The sequence below is a fragment of the Macaca nemestrina genome, chromosome 20 (genome assembly GCF_043159975.1).
Source record: "Macaca nemestrina isolate mMacNem1 chromosome 20, mMacNem.hap1, whole genome shotgun sequence".
NCBI classification, from domain to species: Eukaryota; Metazoa; Chordata; class Mammalia; order Primates; family Cercopithecidae; genus Macaca; species Macaca nemestrina.
Window position 1 is genome coordinate 48,069,998 of NC_092144.1, and position 14,984 is coordinate 48,084,981.

The window sequence follows — 14,984 nt, forward strand, 5'->3', positions numbered from 1 at the left end:
CCGGATTGTTAGTTGTTTTTGTTTTTAATTTGTCTCCAATAAGCAATGTCTTCTGCTCAGTGTGGGAAGTGGGTCCTATGTGAAGGGGGCCCGCCAGCCACTTTGGGAGCTGAAGGCAGAGCCTCGGGAGCCCTTCCGGCTCAGACTCCCCCTGTGCTGGGTGTGGGTTATATTCAGAGGCCCACACCCACACTGGGGTAGGTTAGGTTTGGTTTACTTAGCCACAGGCCCCTGGGGGCAGGAGACAGAGTGGGGGCCCGAAGCTCCCTGTCCTGGAAGAGTTAGAAGTTCTGGGGTAGCCCTGGCCCCGGGGCGGGGGGGCAGTTAGAGATGAGGGAGGTTACTCCTTAGCCCTGGTGCGGTTAGAGATAGTGGGGCTGGTAGAGATGCCTGTTCAAGCCTTGGTCTCTAGGAGGTGTTAGAGATTTGCTGGGGTTGGGGGGGCAGGGTTGCTGGAACCCCAGTTTTGGGGAGGGAGTGGTAAGATATTGGGGATGTTCTAAGCTCCCCAGATAAGAACTGCCGGTTAAGACGGGGCCAGGCCTGGCTGGGGCTCAGCTGTCCCTGAGGAGCTTGGTGTCGCGTCTGGGAGATGCAGCTGTCACTGTGGTTTCTCCCTCTCTGTTGTCCTGGCCTCGTCCTTGGCAGGTGGCGGGGACTTCCTGGGGGAAGCTGAAGTGCTGGGGTTAGGGGCCTCCGCCCCTGACTGGGCATCTATGCTGGCGTGCTCCCTCCGGACAAGGTCCTCCAGCTCCTTCTGCAGGAGAAAGGTCACAGAAGTCAAAGGTCACTGTGCATCATGGGGTCTGAGGATCCGTGGGGTGGGGAGAGGGTCCAGGGACGGGGCTCAGGACAGGCTGGGGTCGCCCGGCTCCTTACCTTCCATCCGAGGAGCTCAGCAAGGGCCAGGCAGCCCTGGTCGCAGTCACCCAGCCAGGCCACGTCCCTGCGGTGCGGCAGGAGATCAGAGTTCCCAGGCGGGCTCGCCCCTGCCTTCGTGCCCTCCCTCCCACCTCACCCTGTCCCTTCTAGGCTGCCCCCAGCCCCAGGCGGAGCCTCACCTGTAGGCCTTCTTGGAGTCAAAGTCCATGCCTCCTCCGAGGCCCAGGATCATCCCCAGGAAAGGGTCCGACTGCCAGGAAGGGGGTGGGGCAGGGAAGGGAGAGCTAGGAGCACAGACCCTGGAGCCAGGTGCCCTGGGTTTCTATCCTAGCGCTGTGACTTTGGGGATTTTTTTTTTTTTTCTTTGAGACAAAGTTTCGCTCTTGTTGGCCGGGCTGGTGTGCAATGACGCGATCTCGGCTCACTGCAACCTCCAACTCCTGGGTTCAAGTGATTCTCCTGCCTCAGCCTCCTAAGTAGCTTGGATTACAGGTGCCAGCCACCATGCCTGGCTAATTTTTGTATTATTAGTAGAGACGGGGTTTCACCATGTTGGCCAGGCTGGTCTCAAACTCCTGACCTCAGGTGATCCACCCTCCTTGGCCTCCCAAAGTGCTGGGATTACAGGCGTGAGCGATCGCGCCCGGCCAGCTCTGTGATTTTGGTCAAGTGACTTGTCCTCTCTGTGTCTTAGTTTCCTTATCTGTAGATTAGGGTGATCACAAAACCGCAACGAGGTTGTGGCATCAGTGGGTTCACGCAGGCTAAGGCTTGGGACAGTGTCTGCCTACAGTGTGTGCTGCTTGCCTGGTGACCCTGCCTATTTCCCCTGAGGGGAACACCCAGGAGGGAGCACCTACCCTAGAGTGAGGCTGCCTGGGAAAAAGAGATCGGAGAGACCCGGAGTGTGGACCCACCCACCACCCCCTGCACTGCCTCCCCTGACCCCCCGCACCTCCTCCCACCTCCTCAGTCCCTGGAAGCCTGGCCTTCCTATCTGGCTTCAACTGGTTTGAATTGAAATTCTATCACTTGCTCAAAAGGGCGGTGAATGTCTCAGAGGCCTGGAACCCCACCCCTCTGGATTCCAGAGCTCCAGGGTCTGAGCCCAGGAATCCAAAGTGCTGGGGTTCCACAGTGGGGGTTCCCTCTGAGGAAGCTGGTGGGAGGGAAGGGGGAGCCTGTGAGGAGGGAGGCGTGAGGAAGGGCTCTTACCTGGCCAGCTTTCTCCTTGTTGATGAGTAGGCGAGGGGTGGAGAGGGGTGCCCTGGGGGAGGGGGAGCTGAGGGGTCAGGGTCTGTTCTGGCCCTGGGTGCCCAGCCACCCTCCCAGCCACAGCCCCCAACCTACTTGCTGATAAGGGAGGCAAAGGGCTGCACCTGTAAGGAGGTGCCCATGACGAGGAGGAGGTCCACCTTCAGGAAGTCCTGTGGGGAGGGGCGTGAGCTTGGGAGCCTCTGCCCAGGCTTCGCCACCGCTCCCTCCCCCGCCCCCCAGCAGCAAATCTCCCTTCCGCCCCACACAGCTGGGGAGGTTTCCTAAGGCAGGCCCCAGGCTGCCCCATGGGGCCCAGCACAGGTGGAGGCGGTGGCTGGGGATGCGGGGAGGGCAGGGGGCCACTTACTGACTGCATACAGGAGAAGAAACGCGCTGGGAGGCTCTCACCAAAAAAGACGATATCTGAGGCGGAGACAGATGGACGGACAGAGACAGTGACATGGGGAGGCAGAGAGGACAGGTGGGAGCAAGGGCAGACCTGGAGGCTGCGGTGGGAGTTGGGAGCAGTGGGGACCGGCCAAGGGCACAAACCCAATTCTCCCCAGGATGGATCTGGGGCACCGTTCAGAGAGACAGAGGTGGCCAGATGTGTGGGGGTGTGGCCTTTGGGAAGGGGCTGGGGGAGGAGGGGACCCCCACCCAAATCCACCCGGGCAGGTCCTTGGCCCGAGGCTCACCAGGCTTCACCAGGCTCTGACAGTCCTCACACTTGGGCGTCACCTCAGAGAAGATCTTCTCTGGGTGTGGGGAAGGGGAAGAGAGAGAAGGTGGTAAGAGGATCTGGGCTGGAGTCTGGAGGTGCAGCACCCCCATCCCTATTCCACTGTTAACATGAACACACCTCGGTCACTGTCACTCGGAGTGTGATGGGTGTCTCCTAGGGTGTCCACTCTGCTCAGAAAAGACCTCTCTTTTTTTGTTTTTTTGGTTTTTTTTTGAGACAAGGTCTCACTCTGTTGCCCAGGCTGGAGTGCAGTGGCACGATCATGGCTTACTGTAGACTCGACCTCCCAGCTTCAAGTGAGCCTCCTGCCTCAGCCTCCTGAGTAGCTGGGATTACAGGTGCATGCCAGCACGCCCGGCTAAATTTTGTAGTTGTTGTAGAGACAGGGTTTCGCCATGTTGCCCAGGCTGGTCTCAAACTCCTGGGCTCAAGCAAATCTGCCCACCTTGGCCTCTCAAAGTGCTGCTATTACAGGTGTGAGCCACTGCGCCCGGCCTTATTGGTTTGTTTTTTTGAGACAGGGTCTCGTTCTGTTGCCTAGGCTGGAGTGTGGTGGTGCAATCATGGCTTACTGCACCACCGACCTCCCAGGCCACGTGATCCTTCTGCCTTAGCCTCCCGAGTAGCTGGGCTCACAGGCATGCACCATCAGACCTGGCTACATTCTATTTTTTGTAGAGATGGGATCTCCCTATGTTGCCCAGGCTGTTCTCAAACTCCTGGGCTCAAGTGATCCACCCACCTCGACCTCCCAAAGTGTTGGGATTACAGGCATGAGCCACTGTGCCTGGCCTTATTGCTTATTGATTTAGGAAGCTTGAAAGCATTTCTGGCCAGGCGTGGTGGTTCACACCTGTAATCCCAGCACTTTGGGAGGCTGAGGCAGGTGGATCATCTGAGGTCAGGAGTTTGAGACCAGCCTGGTCAACGTGGTGAAACCCTGTCTCTACTAAAAATACAAAAATTATGCAGGGGTTGTGGCACGTGCCTGTAATCCCAGCTATTCGGGAGGCTGAGGCAAGGAGAATTGCTTGAACCCGGGAGGCGGAGATTGCAGTGAGCCAAGGTTGCACCCCTGTGCTCCAGCCTGGGCGACAGAGCAAGACTCCGTCTCAAAAAAACAAAACAAAAACAAACAACAAAACAAAACAAAAAAAGAAAGCATTTCTGTCACTTGCAACCCACTGAATTCTGTCATTTGTTCAACTGTTCATTCATTCATTCAGTACCCATTTATAGAACATTGTTTCAATGTCAGTAGTTGGTAATTTTTAAAAAAATATTTCTGCATGGACAGCATGATACCGTGGGTGCTGTCTGTGACGCTGCTGTCAATGACACATAATGGGGGTAATGTGAATTGTACACTGCCCCCAGCTGCTTGCAGTTGGGCTATTCAGGAATCCTCAGCCTAGGGGCGCTCAGCTGGCATTTTATCAGAACGGCCACACTCCAGAGGCCCTTCTGCAAATGCTGCAGCTGTCCTTATCTCTCAGGGACACCAGAGGCTTTGTTAAATCAGCATAAAGAATGTCAGAAATGGCTTTCCATGAGTGGAATAAGTGACTTCTTGTTTTTTTCTTTTGTCTGTTTGTTTGTTTGAGACAGAGTTTTGCTCTTGTTACCCAAGCTGGAGTGCAATGGTGCAATCTCAGCTCACTGCAACCTCCACCTCCCAGGTTCAAGGGATTCTCCTGCCTCAGCCTCCTGAGTAGCTGGGATTACAGGTGCACACCACCGTGCCCGGCTAATTTTTTTGTTTGTTTTTATTTTGTATTTTTAGTAGAAACAGGGTTTTACCATGTTAGCCAGGCTGGTCTTGAACTCCTGACCTCAGGTGATCCGCCCGCCTTGGCCTCCCAAAGTGCTGGGATTACAGGCGTGAGCCACCGCTCCTGGCCTACTATCCTCTATTAAAAACAGCTAAAGACAGGAGATCAGTCAGGCAGTTGGGGCTGCAGTGAGCCATGATCACCCCACTGAACTCCCTGCGTGGGGGACAGAGTGAGACTCTGTCTCAAAAACAAACAAACAAACAAACAAACAAAAAACAAAGACTTGAGCGGGACAGAATGGGTGCCCACTGCATGGAGACACTGCTCCTGGTGCTGAGGGGAGGCCTGCCCTTGGGATGGCCTCCAGCCTCACCTTTCATCCAGCTTAGCGGGTATTCGTGCCGGCAGCTGGCACTGACGCAGTGCGACGTGTAGAAGGTGCCGTGGGCCTCCACCAAGTCCTCTTGTTCCAGCCCCGCTATTCGCTCCAGGGTATCTATATTCTAGAGGGAGAGATGAAGGGGTGAGAGGTGAGGAGTGAGCCACCCCTTGTAGGCCAGAAGGTACAGTAGGGAGTTGAGGCCATGAGAAGCAGTGAGGTGGTGGGGACAGGTGGAGAAGGGAGGGAGGAGAAACAAGTGGCAGGGTGTATCTGAAGACGTCTGTTCATCCCAATGGTGCCACTCAAAGGGTGACAGTCAAGGCTGCTTAAAGGCAGGGGCCAGGCTGGGCGTGGTGGCTCACGGCTGTAATCCCAGCACTTTGGGAGGCTGAGGTGGGAGGATTACTTGAGGCCAGGAGTTCAAGACCTGCCTGAGCAACATAGCAAGACCCCGTCTCTACACACACACACACACACACACACACACACACACACACACACACACAAAAGCAAAAAAAAAAAAAAAAAAAAGGGCCCAAACCTAAATATCTATGAGGCCAGGCCCACAGCCACTCCCAGCCCGTGTAGCTTTTATTCTGCAAATTCAGGCCATTTGCTTCAATTTTTCAGAAAAAAAAAAGTTGTTTTATTAGAGCCAGATGCTTTATTGCCATCTGTCATTAATTTTTTTTTTTTTTTTTTTTTTTTTTGAGACGGAGTCTCGCTCTGTTGCCCAGGCTGGAGTGCAGTGGCCGGATCTCAGCTCACTGCAAGCTCCACTTCTCGGATTTACGCCATTCTCCTGCCTCAGCCTCCCGAGTAGCTGGGACTACAGGCGCCCGCCACCTCGCCCGGCTAGTTTTTTGTATTTTTAGTAGAGACAGGGTTTCACCATGTTAGCCAGGATGGTCTCGATCTCCTGACCTTGTGATCCGCCCATCTCGGCCTCCCAAAGTGCTGGGATTACAGGCTTGAGCCACCGCGCCCGGCCCTGTCATTAATTATTGAAATTAACATAAATTTACAATGTCTGTGTTGTAAATGGAGCCCCACTCAGATGTGGCATCCTTGTGCAGTGCGCACCCTGCACAGCTGCATGTGGCAGCTACGGGCAAGCATTAACATAAATGAATCAGGAGGGCTCACTTGTTTTTTTTTTTTGGAGATGGAGTCTCGCTCTGTCACCCAGGCTGGAGTACAGTGGCACAATCTCGGGTCACTGCAACCTCCGACTCCCAGGTTCAAGAGATTTTCCTGTCTCAGCCTCCCAAGTAGCTGGGATTACAGGCATGTGCCAACATGATCGGCTAATTTTTGTTTTAGTAGAGATGGGGGGTTTCACCATGTTGGCTAGGCTGGTCTCGAACTCCTGACCTTGTGATCTGCCTGCCTCGGCCTCCCAAAGTGCTGGGATTATAGGCATTAGCTACCGCGCCGGCCATGTTTTTATAAAAAACATTATTTGAGACAAGGTCTCACTGTGTTGCCCAGGCTGTAGTGCAGTGATTCAATCATAGCTCCCTGCAGCCTCCAACTCCTGGGCTCAAGCGATCCTCCCGCTGCAGCCTCCACATCTGGCTGATTTTTAAAATTTTCTGTAGAGATGGGGTCTCACTATGTTGCCCAGCCTGGTCTAGGGCTCCTGGGCTCAAGCGAGCCTCCTGCCTCAGCTTCCTAAAGTGCTGGGATTACAGTGTGAGTCACCATGCCTGGCCCTTCCTTGACTTTAATCACTGTCTTCCTCTTTAGTAGCCAGGGTCCTTTCTTACTATGGCCTGTTTCATAGATGGCATATTCACCTGTATTCTTTTCTTTTTTTGGAGGCAGGGTCTTGCTCTGTCACTCGGGCTGGAGTGTAGTGGTCTGATCATGGCTCACTGTAGCCTTCTGTAACCTCCTGGGCTCAAGCTATCCTCCCACCTCAACCCACTGAGTAGTTGGGACTACAGGCAAATGCCACCATGCCCGGCTAATTTTTTATCTTTTTAATTTTTTTTGTAGAGATCGGGGGTGGGGTGGTCTATGTTGCCTGGGCCGGTCTTGAACTGCTGGGCTCAAGTGATCCTCCCACCTCAGCCTCCCAAGCGTCGGGATTATAGGCGCGAGACACTGTGCCCAGCCACCGTTTTCTTTTCTTTTTCTTTTTTATTTTTTCGGATGGAGTTTCACTATTGTTGCCCAGGCTGGAGTACAATGGCGCGATCTCAGCTCACTGCAACCTCTGCCTCCTGCGTTCAAGCAATTCTCCCTGTCTCGGCCTCTCAAGTAGCTGAGATTACAGGCACCCACCACCATGCCTGGCTATTTTTTTTTTTTTTTTTTGAGACAGAGTGTTGCTCTGTTGCCCAGGCTGCAGTGCAGTGGCGTGATTTCGGCTCACTGCAACCTCCGCCTCCCGGGTTCAAGTGATTCTCCTGCCTTAGCCTCCTGAGTAGCTGGGAACACAGGCGCGCGCCACTATGCCCAGCTAATTTTTGTATTTTTAGTAGAGACGGGGTTTCACCATGTTGGCCAGGATGGTCTCGATCTCCTGACCTCATGATCCGCCCGCCTCAGCCTCCCAAAGTTCTAGGATTACAGGCGTGAGCCACCGTGCCCGGCCACTGTTTTCTTTTAAGACAGTGATACTTTCCATATTAAACAGGTGGGAATGTTCTTTTCTGCACAGACGTTTGTGCGCCCTCATTTTTCTTAAAACAGCCAGCCCCTTTGGAGCAGCTTTTGTTTGCCTGCGAGGAACGCTGCTAAAGCTGGTGCTGACAGAGGACACCGGCAGAGGTTACGCACAGATGGCTCAAACTGACGGCGTTTCCCAGAGACTCCAGGAAGAACAACGGGAAGGGTTTGTTTCCCTTCAAGGGCAGAATGAATGCTCTGCCTTCTGGGCTCCCTACCAACAACCATCTTATCTCCAAAACCTACAGACAAGAGTCTTTGTCACTGTTCCTACACGCCCTGTAACTTTCCTCCCTTGCCCTCTATTCTAAATCTTGGTTTTGCCTTTGGTACTTGATTCAATCTACCCACTGACTCCCTCACATGTGAGTAAGGAATTTGCAAATAGCTGAACAGTAAGCAAATAACAGCATGGAAGAGAACCACCGAAGTACCTCTGCATTCTGTGTTATTCTTTGACAACACAGTTTTTTTTTTCTTTTTTCTTTTGACAGGATCTTGCTCTACTGTCCAGGCTGGAGTGCAGTAGCTTGATCATAGCTCACTGTAGCCTCGAAATCCTGGGCTCAAGCAATCCTCCCTCAGGCTCCCAAGTAGCTGGGACTACAGGTGTGCACCACCATGCCTATTTTTTTTTTTTTTTTGAGATGGAGTCTCACTCTGTTGCCCAGGCTGGAGTGCAGTGGCACAATCTTGGCTCACTGCAACCTCTGCCTCCCAGAGGTTGATTCTCAAGTCATTCTCCTGCCTCAGCCTCCCAAGTAGCTGGGATTACAGGTGTCCACCACCATGCCTGGCTAATTTTTTTGTATTTTTAGTAGACATGGAGTTTCACCATGTTGGCCAGGTTGGTTTCGAACTCCTGACCTCACGTGATCGGCCTGCCTCAGCCTCCCACAGTGCTGGGATTACAGGAGTGAGCCACCATGCCTGGCCCATGCCTGGCTGATTTTTAAATATTTTTTGTAGAGATGGGATCTCGCTGTGTTGCCCAGGCTTGATTTTTATTTACTTTTATTTTTAATTATTATTATTATTTTTTGAGACAGGGTCTCCTTCTGTCACCTAGGCTGGCATGCAGTGGTGCGATCTTGGCTCACTGCAACCTCCACCTAACAGGCTCAAGTGATTCTCCTGCCTTAGCCTCCCAAGTAGCTGAGATTATAGGTGCCCGCCACCATGCCCAGCTATTTTTGTATTTTTCATAGAGATGGGGTTTCACCATGCTGGCCAGGCTGGTCTTGAACTCCTGACCTCAGGTGATCTGCCCGCCTTGGCCTCCCAAAGTGCTGGGATTACAGGCGTGAGCCACTGCACCCAGTCCAGGCTTGATTTTTAAACCTTAGCTTATTTTTTGTCTTGAAGCATTGTGCCGCCAACAGAAAAACCATCACTGGCAGGGTGGCCCCAGGCCTAATGGTGCATGGGTGCAGATGGAAGGTGGCACTTCCTCTGGGTGAATGTGGCCGCCCCATATCAAGGCACACAGCTCGGCTCATGGCCCTGGGCTGGCTGATGCCCTGGTGGGTCCAGCCTTCTACAGGACACCCAACCCACGAGCTGCCATTCACAACTTCCTGAGTACATTCTCTGTATAGTTATAAAAATAAGTATGTTCCTCTCAAACAATGCTTTCTTTTCTCTTTTTTTTTTCTTCTAACTGAATTATCTTTTTTTTTTTTTTTTTTTTTTGAGACGGAGTCTCGGTCTGACACCCAGGCTGGAGTGCAGTGGTGCCATCTCGGCTCACTGCAACCTCCGCCTCCCCGATTCCAGTGATTCTCCTGCCTCAGCCTCCTCAGTAGCTGGGATTACAGGCGTGCACCACCACACCCGGCTAATTTTTGTATTTTTAGTAGAGACAGGGTTTCACCATGTTGGTCAGGCTGGTCTTGAACTCCTGACTTTGTGATTCGCCCACCTCAACCTTCCAGATTGCTGGGATTATAGGCGTGAGCCACTGCACCCGGCCTCACTGAACTATCTTTAAGCTGAGAAGAGTAAAGTGGTGGTGAGGCGGGCTGGGGTACCCTATCCAGCTGTGACATTTATATTTAAACCTGAAAACGAAAGTGAAGTCCCTACAATAGAATCAGACTAAGCTTTTAAAAAGTATGAAGAGGGCCAGGCGCAGTGGCTTACGCCTGTAATCCCAGTACTTTAGGAGGCTGAGGTGCATGGATCACCTGAGGTCAGGAGTTCGAGACCAGCCTGGCCAACATGGTGAAACCCTGTACTAAAATTAGCCAGGTGTGGTGGCGGGCACCTGTAACTACTTGAGAGGCTGAGGCAGGAGAATCGCCTGAATCTAGGAGGCAGAGGTTGCAGTGAGCGGAGATTGCACCATTGCGAGGCTCTATCTCAAAAAAAAAAAACCCAAAAATAAACAAAAAAAAAACACGAAGCTGCGATATGGATGTGAGATGGAAAGTCTTCCAGATAAGGTTAAGTTTAAAAAAAAAAAAAAAGCCAAATACAGAACCTCTTGTATAGTATAAATATCATGAATATAACTTATTTATTTATTTTTTGAGACAGGGTCTCACTCTGTCACCCAGGCTGGAGTGCAATGGCACAAACTCGGTTCACAGCAACCTCTGCATCCTGGGTTCAAGCGATTCTCATGTCTCAGCCTCCCACGTAGCTGGGACCACAGGTGCGCACCACCATGCCCAGCTAATATTTGTATTTTCTTGTAGAGACGGGGTTTCACCATGTTGGCCAGGTAGGTCTCGAATTCCTGACCTCAAGTGATCCGCCCACCTTGGCCTCCCAAAGTGCTGGGACCACAGGCGTGAGCCACTGCGCCTGGCCTAAATATCATGTATATAATTTAAAAGAACTATAAACCTTTTTGCTGTGGACACTACAGCAACTTGAGTGACAAGACAACTATCCAAATGTTTGAATGGATACTTGTATCTTAAGAGAAAATAGCATCATACATAGCTTCAAAAGTGCTGCATCCTCACAATTCAAAAAGGAGCAAAAGGCCGGGCGCGGTGGCTCAAGCCTGTAATCCCAGCACTTTGGGAGGCCGAGACGGGCGGATCACGAGGTCAGGAGATCGAGACCATCCTGGCTAACGCAGTGAAACCCCGTCTCTACTAAAAAATACAAAAAACTAGCCGGGCGAGGTGGCGGGCGCCTGTAGTCCCAGTTACTCGGGAGGCTGAGGCAGGAGAATGGCGTGAACCCGGGAGGCGGAGCTTGCAGTGAGCTGAGATCCGGCCACTGCACTCCAGCCTGGGCGGCAGAGCGAGACTCCGTCTCAAAAAAAAAAAAAAAAAAAAAAAAAAAGGAGCAAAGACAGTGTGTTCCCCAAAACTGGGTCAGTAACAAAAAGTGGCTAAGGTTGAAGAACAGGGTGACAAGTTTGAATAAAGTGCTTTCATGAGACATGAGAGTGCAACATTTTTTTCCACCTTTATATTGCATACAATATTCCTTTTTTTTTTTCTTTTGAGACAGGGTCTCACTCTGTTGCCCAGGCTAGAGGGCAGTGGTGCGATCTCGGCTCACTGCAACCTCCGCCTCCTGGGTTCAAGCGATTCTCCTGCCTCAGCCTCCTGAGTAGCTGGGATTGCAGGCACGTGCCACCACGCCCAGCTAGTTTTTGTATTTTTAGTAGAGATGGGGTTTTGCCATGTTGGCCAAGTTGGTCTCGAACTCCTGACCTCACGCAATCCACCTGCCTTGGCGTCCCAAAGTGCTGGGATTACACATGTGTGCCACCACACCCGGCCCATTTTTTTTTTTAAACAGGATCACTCTGTGTCACACAGGCTGAAATGCAGTGGTGTGACCACAGTTCACTGCAGCCTCGAACTCCCAGACTTCAGCAATCATCCTACCTCGGCCTCCCAAGTAGCTGGAACTACAGGCGTTTTTCACCATGTCCAACTAACTTATATTTTTGGTAGAGACAGGATATCACCATGTTGTCCAGGATGGTCTCAAACTCTTGAGCTCAAAAGATCTGTGTGCCTTGGCTTCCCAAAGTGCTGGGATTACAGACATGAGCCATCTTGCCCAGCCAGCAATATGCCATTTTCAATATGTATGTGTAGTTAAATCCATACATTAAATATCACAAGTAGCGGAGAGATGCGTGGGTACTTCACGTTGACCCCAGAACATAGCTATGTTGGTTTTGGTGTGACAATGGCTCACTGTTGAAGCACCATCACTGTTAAGGGCATGGGTTTTTCTTCTGACAGACTTGGACAGTGACCACGGTGAGCATCCTGCCAGAGTACTTCTTCCCAGGCCTAAGTTTCTCATCCTGTCTGGTGAGTTTAATCATCATCTCACAAATTAGCAACAAACTCACACAGGAACAGAGCTGGGATCTTTCTGCTCACCGAGTGGATGGTGACCCTGCATGAACGCACAACCTTTTTGTGCCCCAGTTTCATCCTCTGTCCAGACTCCTGAGTCCAGCTCTCTCCTTGGTCAACCAGGCCTCTCAGCCTCCACAAGACAATTCCTCACGCACCCCCAGCACCATTCCCTGCCCCATTCCCCCCATCTCAGAACAAAGCAGCCGGCACCAGGCTGCGAGCTCTCAGGTGGTCCTGGGCTCTTTCTCTCACGGCCACGGCCCCTCTATCCGGAAGTCCTATTGCTCCATCTTCAAAACAGATTCATAACCTGACCACTTCTCCCCACGGTGATGACCCCTGCCCTGGTCCAGCCTCCACCCTCTCCTGCTTGGACCGTCGTGGCTGCCTCTTGTCTGGTCTCTGTAGCTCCCTCCTCACTGCCCCCATAGTCTGTCCCCAACACGGCCAGAGGAGCCTGGGAATGCCTGAGTCAGGTCACATCCCTCCCGTGCTCAGAACCCACCCGTGGCCCCATCTCACTCAGCGTAAAGGCCAAGTCCCTCCCTGTGGCCTGCAAACGCCCTGTAGGATCCATCTTTGTCACCTCCCTGACCTTGGCTCCTCCACTCTCCCCTGCCGTCTCCTCATCGTTCACTCACATCCTGCTTCTTGGGATTCTCTGAACTAGCCAAATACAGGCTCAAAACTAGTGGAAAACAAGCTCGTAACTAGCGGAATACAGGCTCCCTTCAGCACCTGTGCACTGACCATCCCTTTCCCGGAACACACTCTTCCCCCGAGGTGCTCTCCCTCTCTTCCTACAGGTCTTTGCTTAAATGTCACCTTCTCAGAAAGGCCTCCCCTGACCAAGACACCTGTTTAAATGTCTGAATGGATACTTGTGTCTTGAGAGAAAAATAGCATCCTACATAGCTTCAAAAGTGCTGCATCCTCACAATTCAAAAACGAGCAAAGACATTGTGTTCCTGAAAACTGGATCGGTGACAAAAGTGGCTGAGGTTGAAGAACGGTGTGACATGTTTGAATAAAATGGTTTCATGAGGCGGGGCGCGGTGGCTCACGCCTGTAACCCCAGCACTTTGGGAGGCCAAAGTGGGCGGATCACGAGGTCAAGAGATCGAGACCATCCTGGCCAACATGGTGAAAGTCCGTCTCTACTAAAAATATAAAAAATTAGCCGGGCATGGTGGCAGGCGTCTGTAATCCCAGCTACTTGGGAGGCTGAGGCAGGAGAATTGCTTGAACCCAGGAGGCAGAGGTTGCAGTGAGCCAAGATCGCGCCATTGCACTCCAACCTGGTCAACAAGAGCGAAACTCTGTCTCAAACAAAAAAAAGGTTTCATGAAATATGAGAGTGGAACATTTTTTTCCACCTTTATATAATATATTGGTTTTTGTTTTGTTTTGTTTTGTTTGAGATGGAGCCTTGCTCTGCCACCCCAGATGGAGTACTGGAGTGCAGTGGTGCGACCTCGGCTCACTGCAGCCTCTGCCTCCCAGGTTCAAGTGAACGTTGTGCCTCAGCCTCCCGAGTAGCTGTGATTACAGGCGCGCCACCACACCCAGCTAATTTTTGTATTTTTAGTAGAGACGGGTTTCGTCATGTTGTCCGGGCTGATCTTGAACTCCTGACGTTGACTTCGACCTCCCAAAGTGCTGGGATTACAGACGTGAGCCACCGTGACTGGCCTTTATATAATAGTTTGTATGCAATATGTCATTTGTGTTTCTTTTTTTGAGACGGAGCCTCTCTGTCACCCAGGCTGGAGTGCAGTGGTGCAATCTTGGCTCACTGCAACCTCCACCTCCCAGGTTCAAGCAGCTCTCATGCCTCAGCCTCCCGAGTAACTAGGAGTACAGGCACATGCCACCACGCCTGGCTAATTTTTGTATTTTTAGTAGAGATGGGGTTTACATCAGCACCCCCTTTCCCAAACACATACACTGTTTCTGACTCCCCTTCCAGCCTAACTGTGTTCCAGGGTCCCACGGCCATCTTATATACTCGGTATGTGGCATCTCCATCTCGTCCATCATCTCCCTCCCTGCAACAGGGAATCAACTCAGTGAACATTTACTTTGACACAAGCTGACAAACAAGGGCCAGCAGGGTCTTGGGGTGGGTGTCATGACATCAACCACAGAAAGCACTTGGCTTCGAGTGAGCTGTTATCATATCTGAGCCACGTCCTGGAATAATGGTGACTCTCTGGGAAGGTTTATTCTGAGCCCGGAGTCTCCCTATGTTGCCCAGGCTGGTCCTGAACTCATGGGCTCAAGCGATCTCCCACCTTGGCCTCCCCGAGTGCTGGGATCACAGGACTCCTCCTCTTGGAAGAAGGAGGCCTCCCCTGCCCTCTGCCTCCCAGCAGCCCCAGGCGGGAACACCTGGCCCACCTGAGAACTCTGAATCTAAAGCGAGTTGTTCCTCCCTCTGGTGGTAGCTTTCGGGGCTGCAGGTGCCGAACTGCCAGGTGCAGGGAGAAACACTAGAACACTTATTTATGTTCAATGTTACCCCTCTGGTTTTTTTTTGAGATGGAGTCTCGCTCTGTCACCCAGGCTGGAATGCAGTGGCACAATCTTGACTCACTACAACCTCCGCCTCCTGGGTTCAAGCGATTCTCCTGCTTCAGCCTCCCCAGTAGCTGGGGTTACAGGCGCCACCACGCCCGGCTAATTTTTGTATTTTTAATAGAGACGAGATTTCATGATGTTGGACAGGCTGGTCTCGAACTCCTGACCTCGTGATCTGCCCACCTCAGCGTCCCAAAGTGCTGGGATTACAGGTGTGAGCCACTGTGTCCAGCCACCTGTTTTGTAATTCAGGGTTCTGAGGTGTGATCTAGAGCTTGAATGAATACTGTTGTAGTGCATCATGTAATTTCTATACATATTCATAAAACAGGTAGAGGCAGCAA

General features: G+C 52.0%; 1 protein-coding gene across 7 annotated transcripts in view; it reads right to left on the bottom strand.

The window, feature by feature from the left end:
- Window positions 1–14,984, bottom strand: part of LOC105495391 (sirtuin 2) — a 26,690-nt gene continuing 11,706 nt past the window's right edge. For all 7 annotated transcript variants that reach the window (XM_011764856.3, XM_071086664.1, XM_071086667.1 and 4 more), the window contains 8 exons: window positions 5,033–5,162; window positions 2,838–2,897; window positions 2,507–2,562; window positions 2,233–2,309; window positions 2,098–2,149; window positions 1,062–1,132; window positions 880–946; window positions 1–757 (listed from right to left, as the gene is read on the bottom strand). In XM_011764856.3, coding sequence (XP_011763158.1) covers window positions 602–757; window positions 880–946; window positions 1,062–1,132; window positions 2,098–2,149; window positions 2,233–2,309; window positions 2,507–2,562; window positions 2,838–2,897; window positions 5,033–5,162 — 669 coding nt within the window. In that variant the 3' untranslated portion in view covers window positions 1–601. The remainder of the gene's footprint in view (window positions 758–879; window positions 947–1,061; window positions 1,133–2,097; window positions 2,150–2,232; window positions 2,310–2,506; window positions 2,563–2,837; window positions 2,898–5,032; window positions 5,163–14,984) is intronic.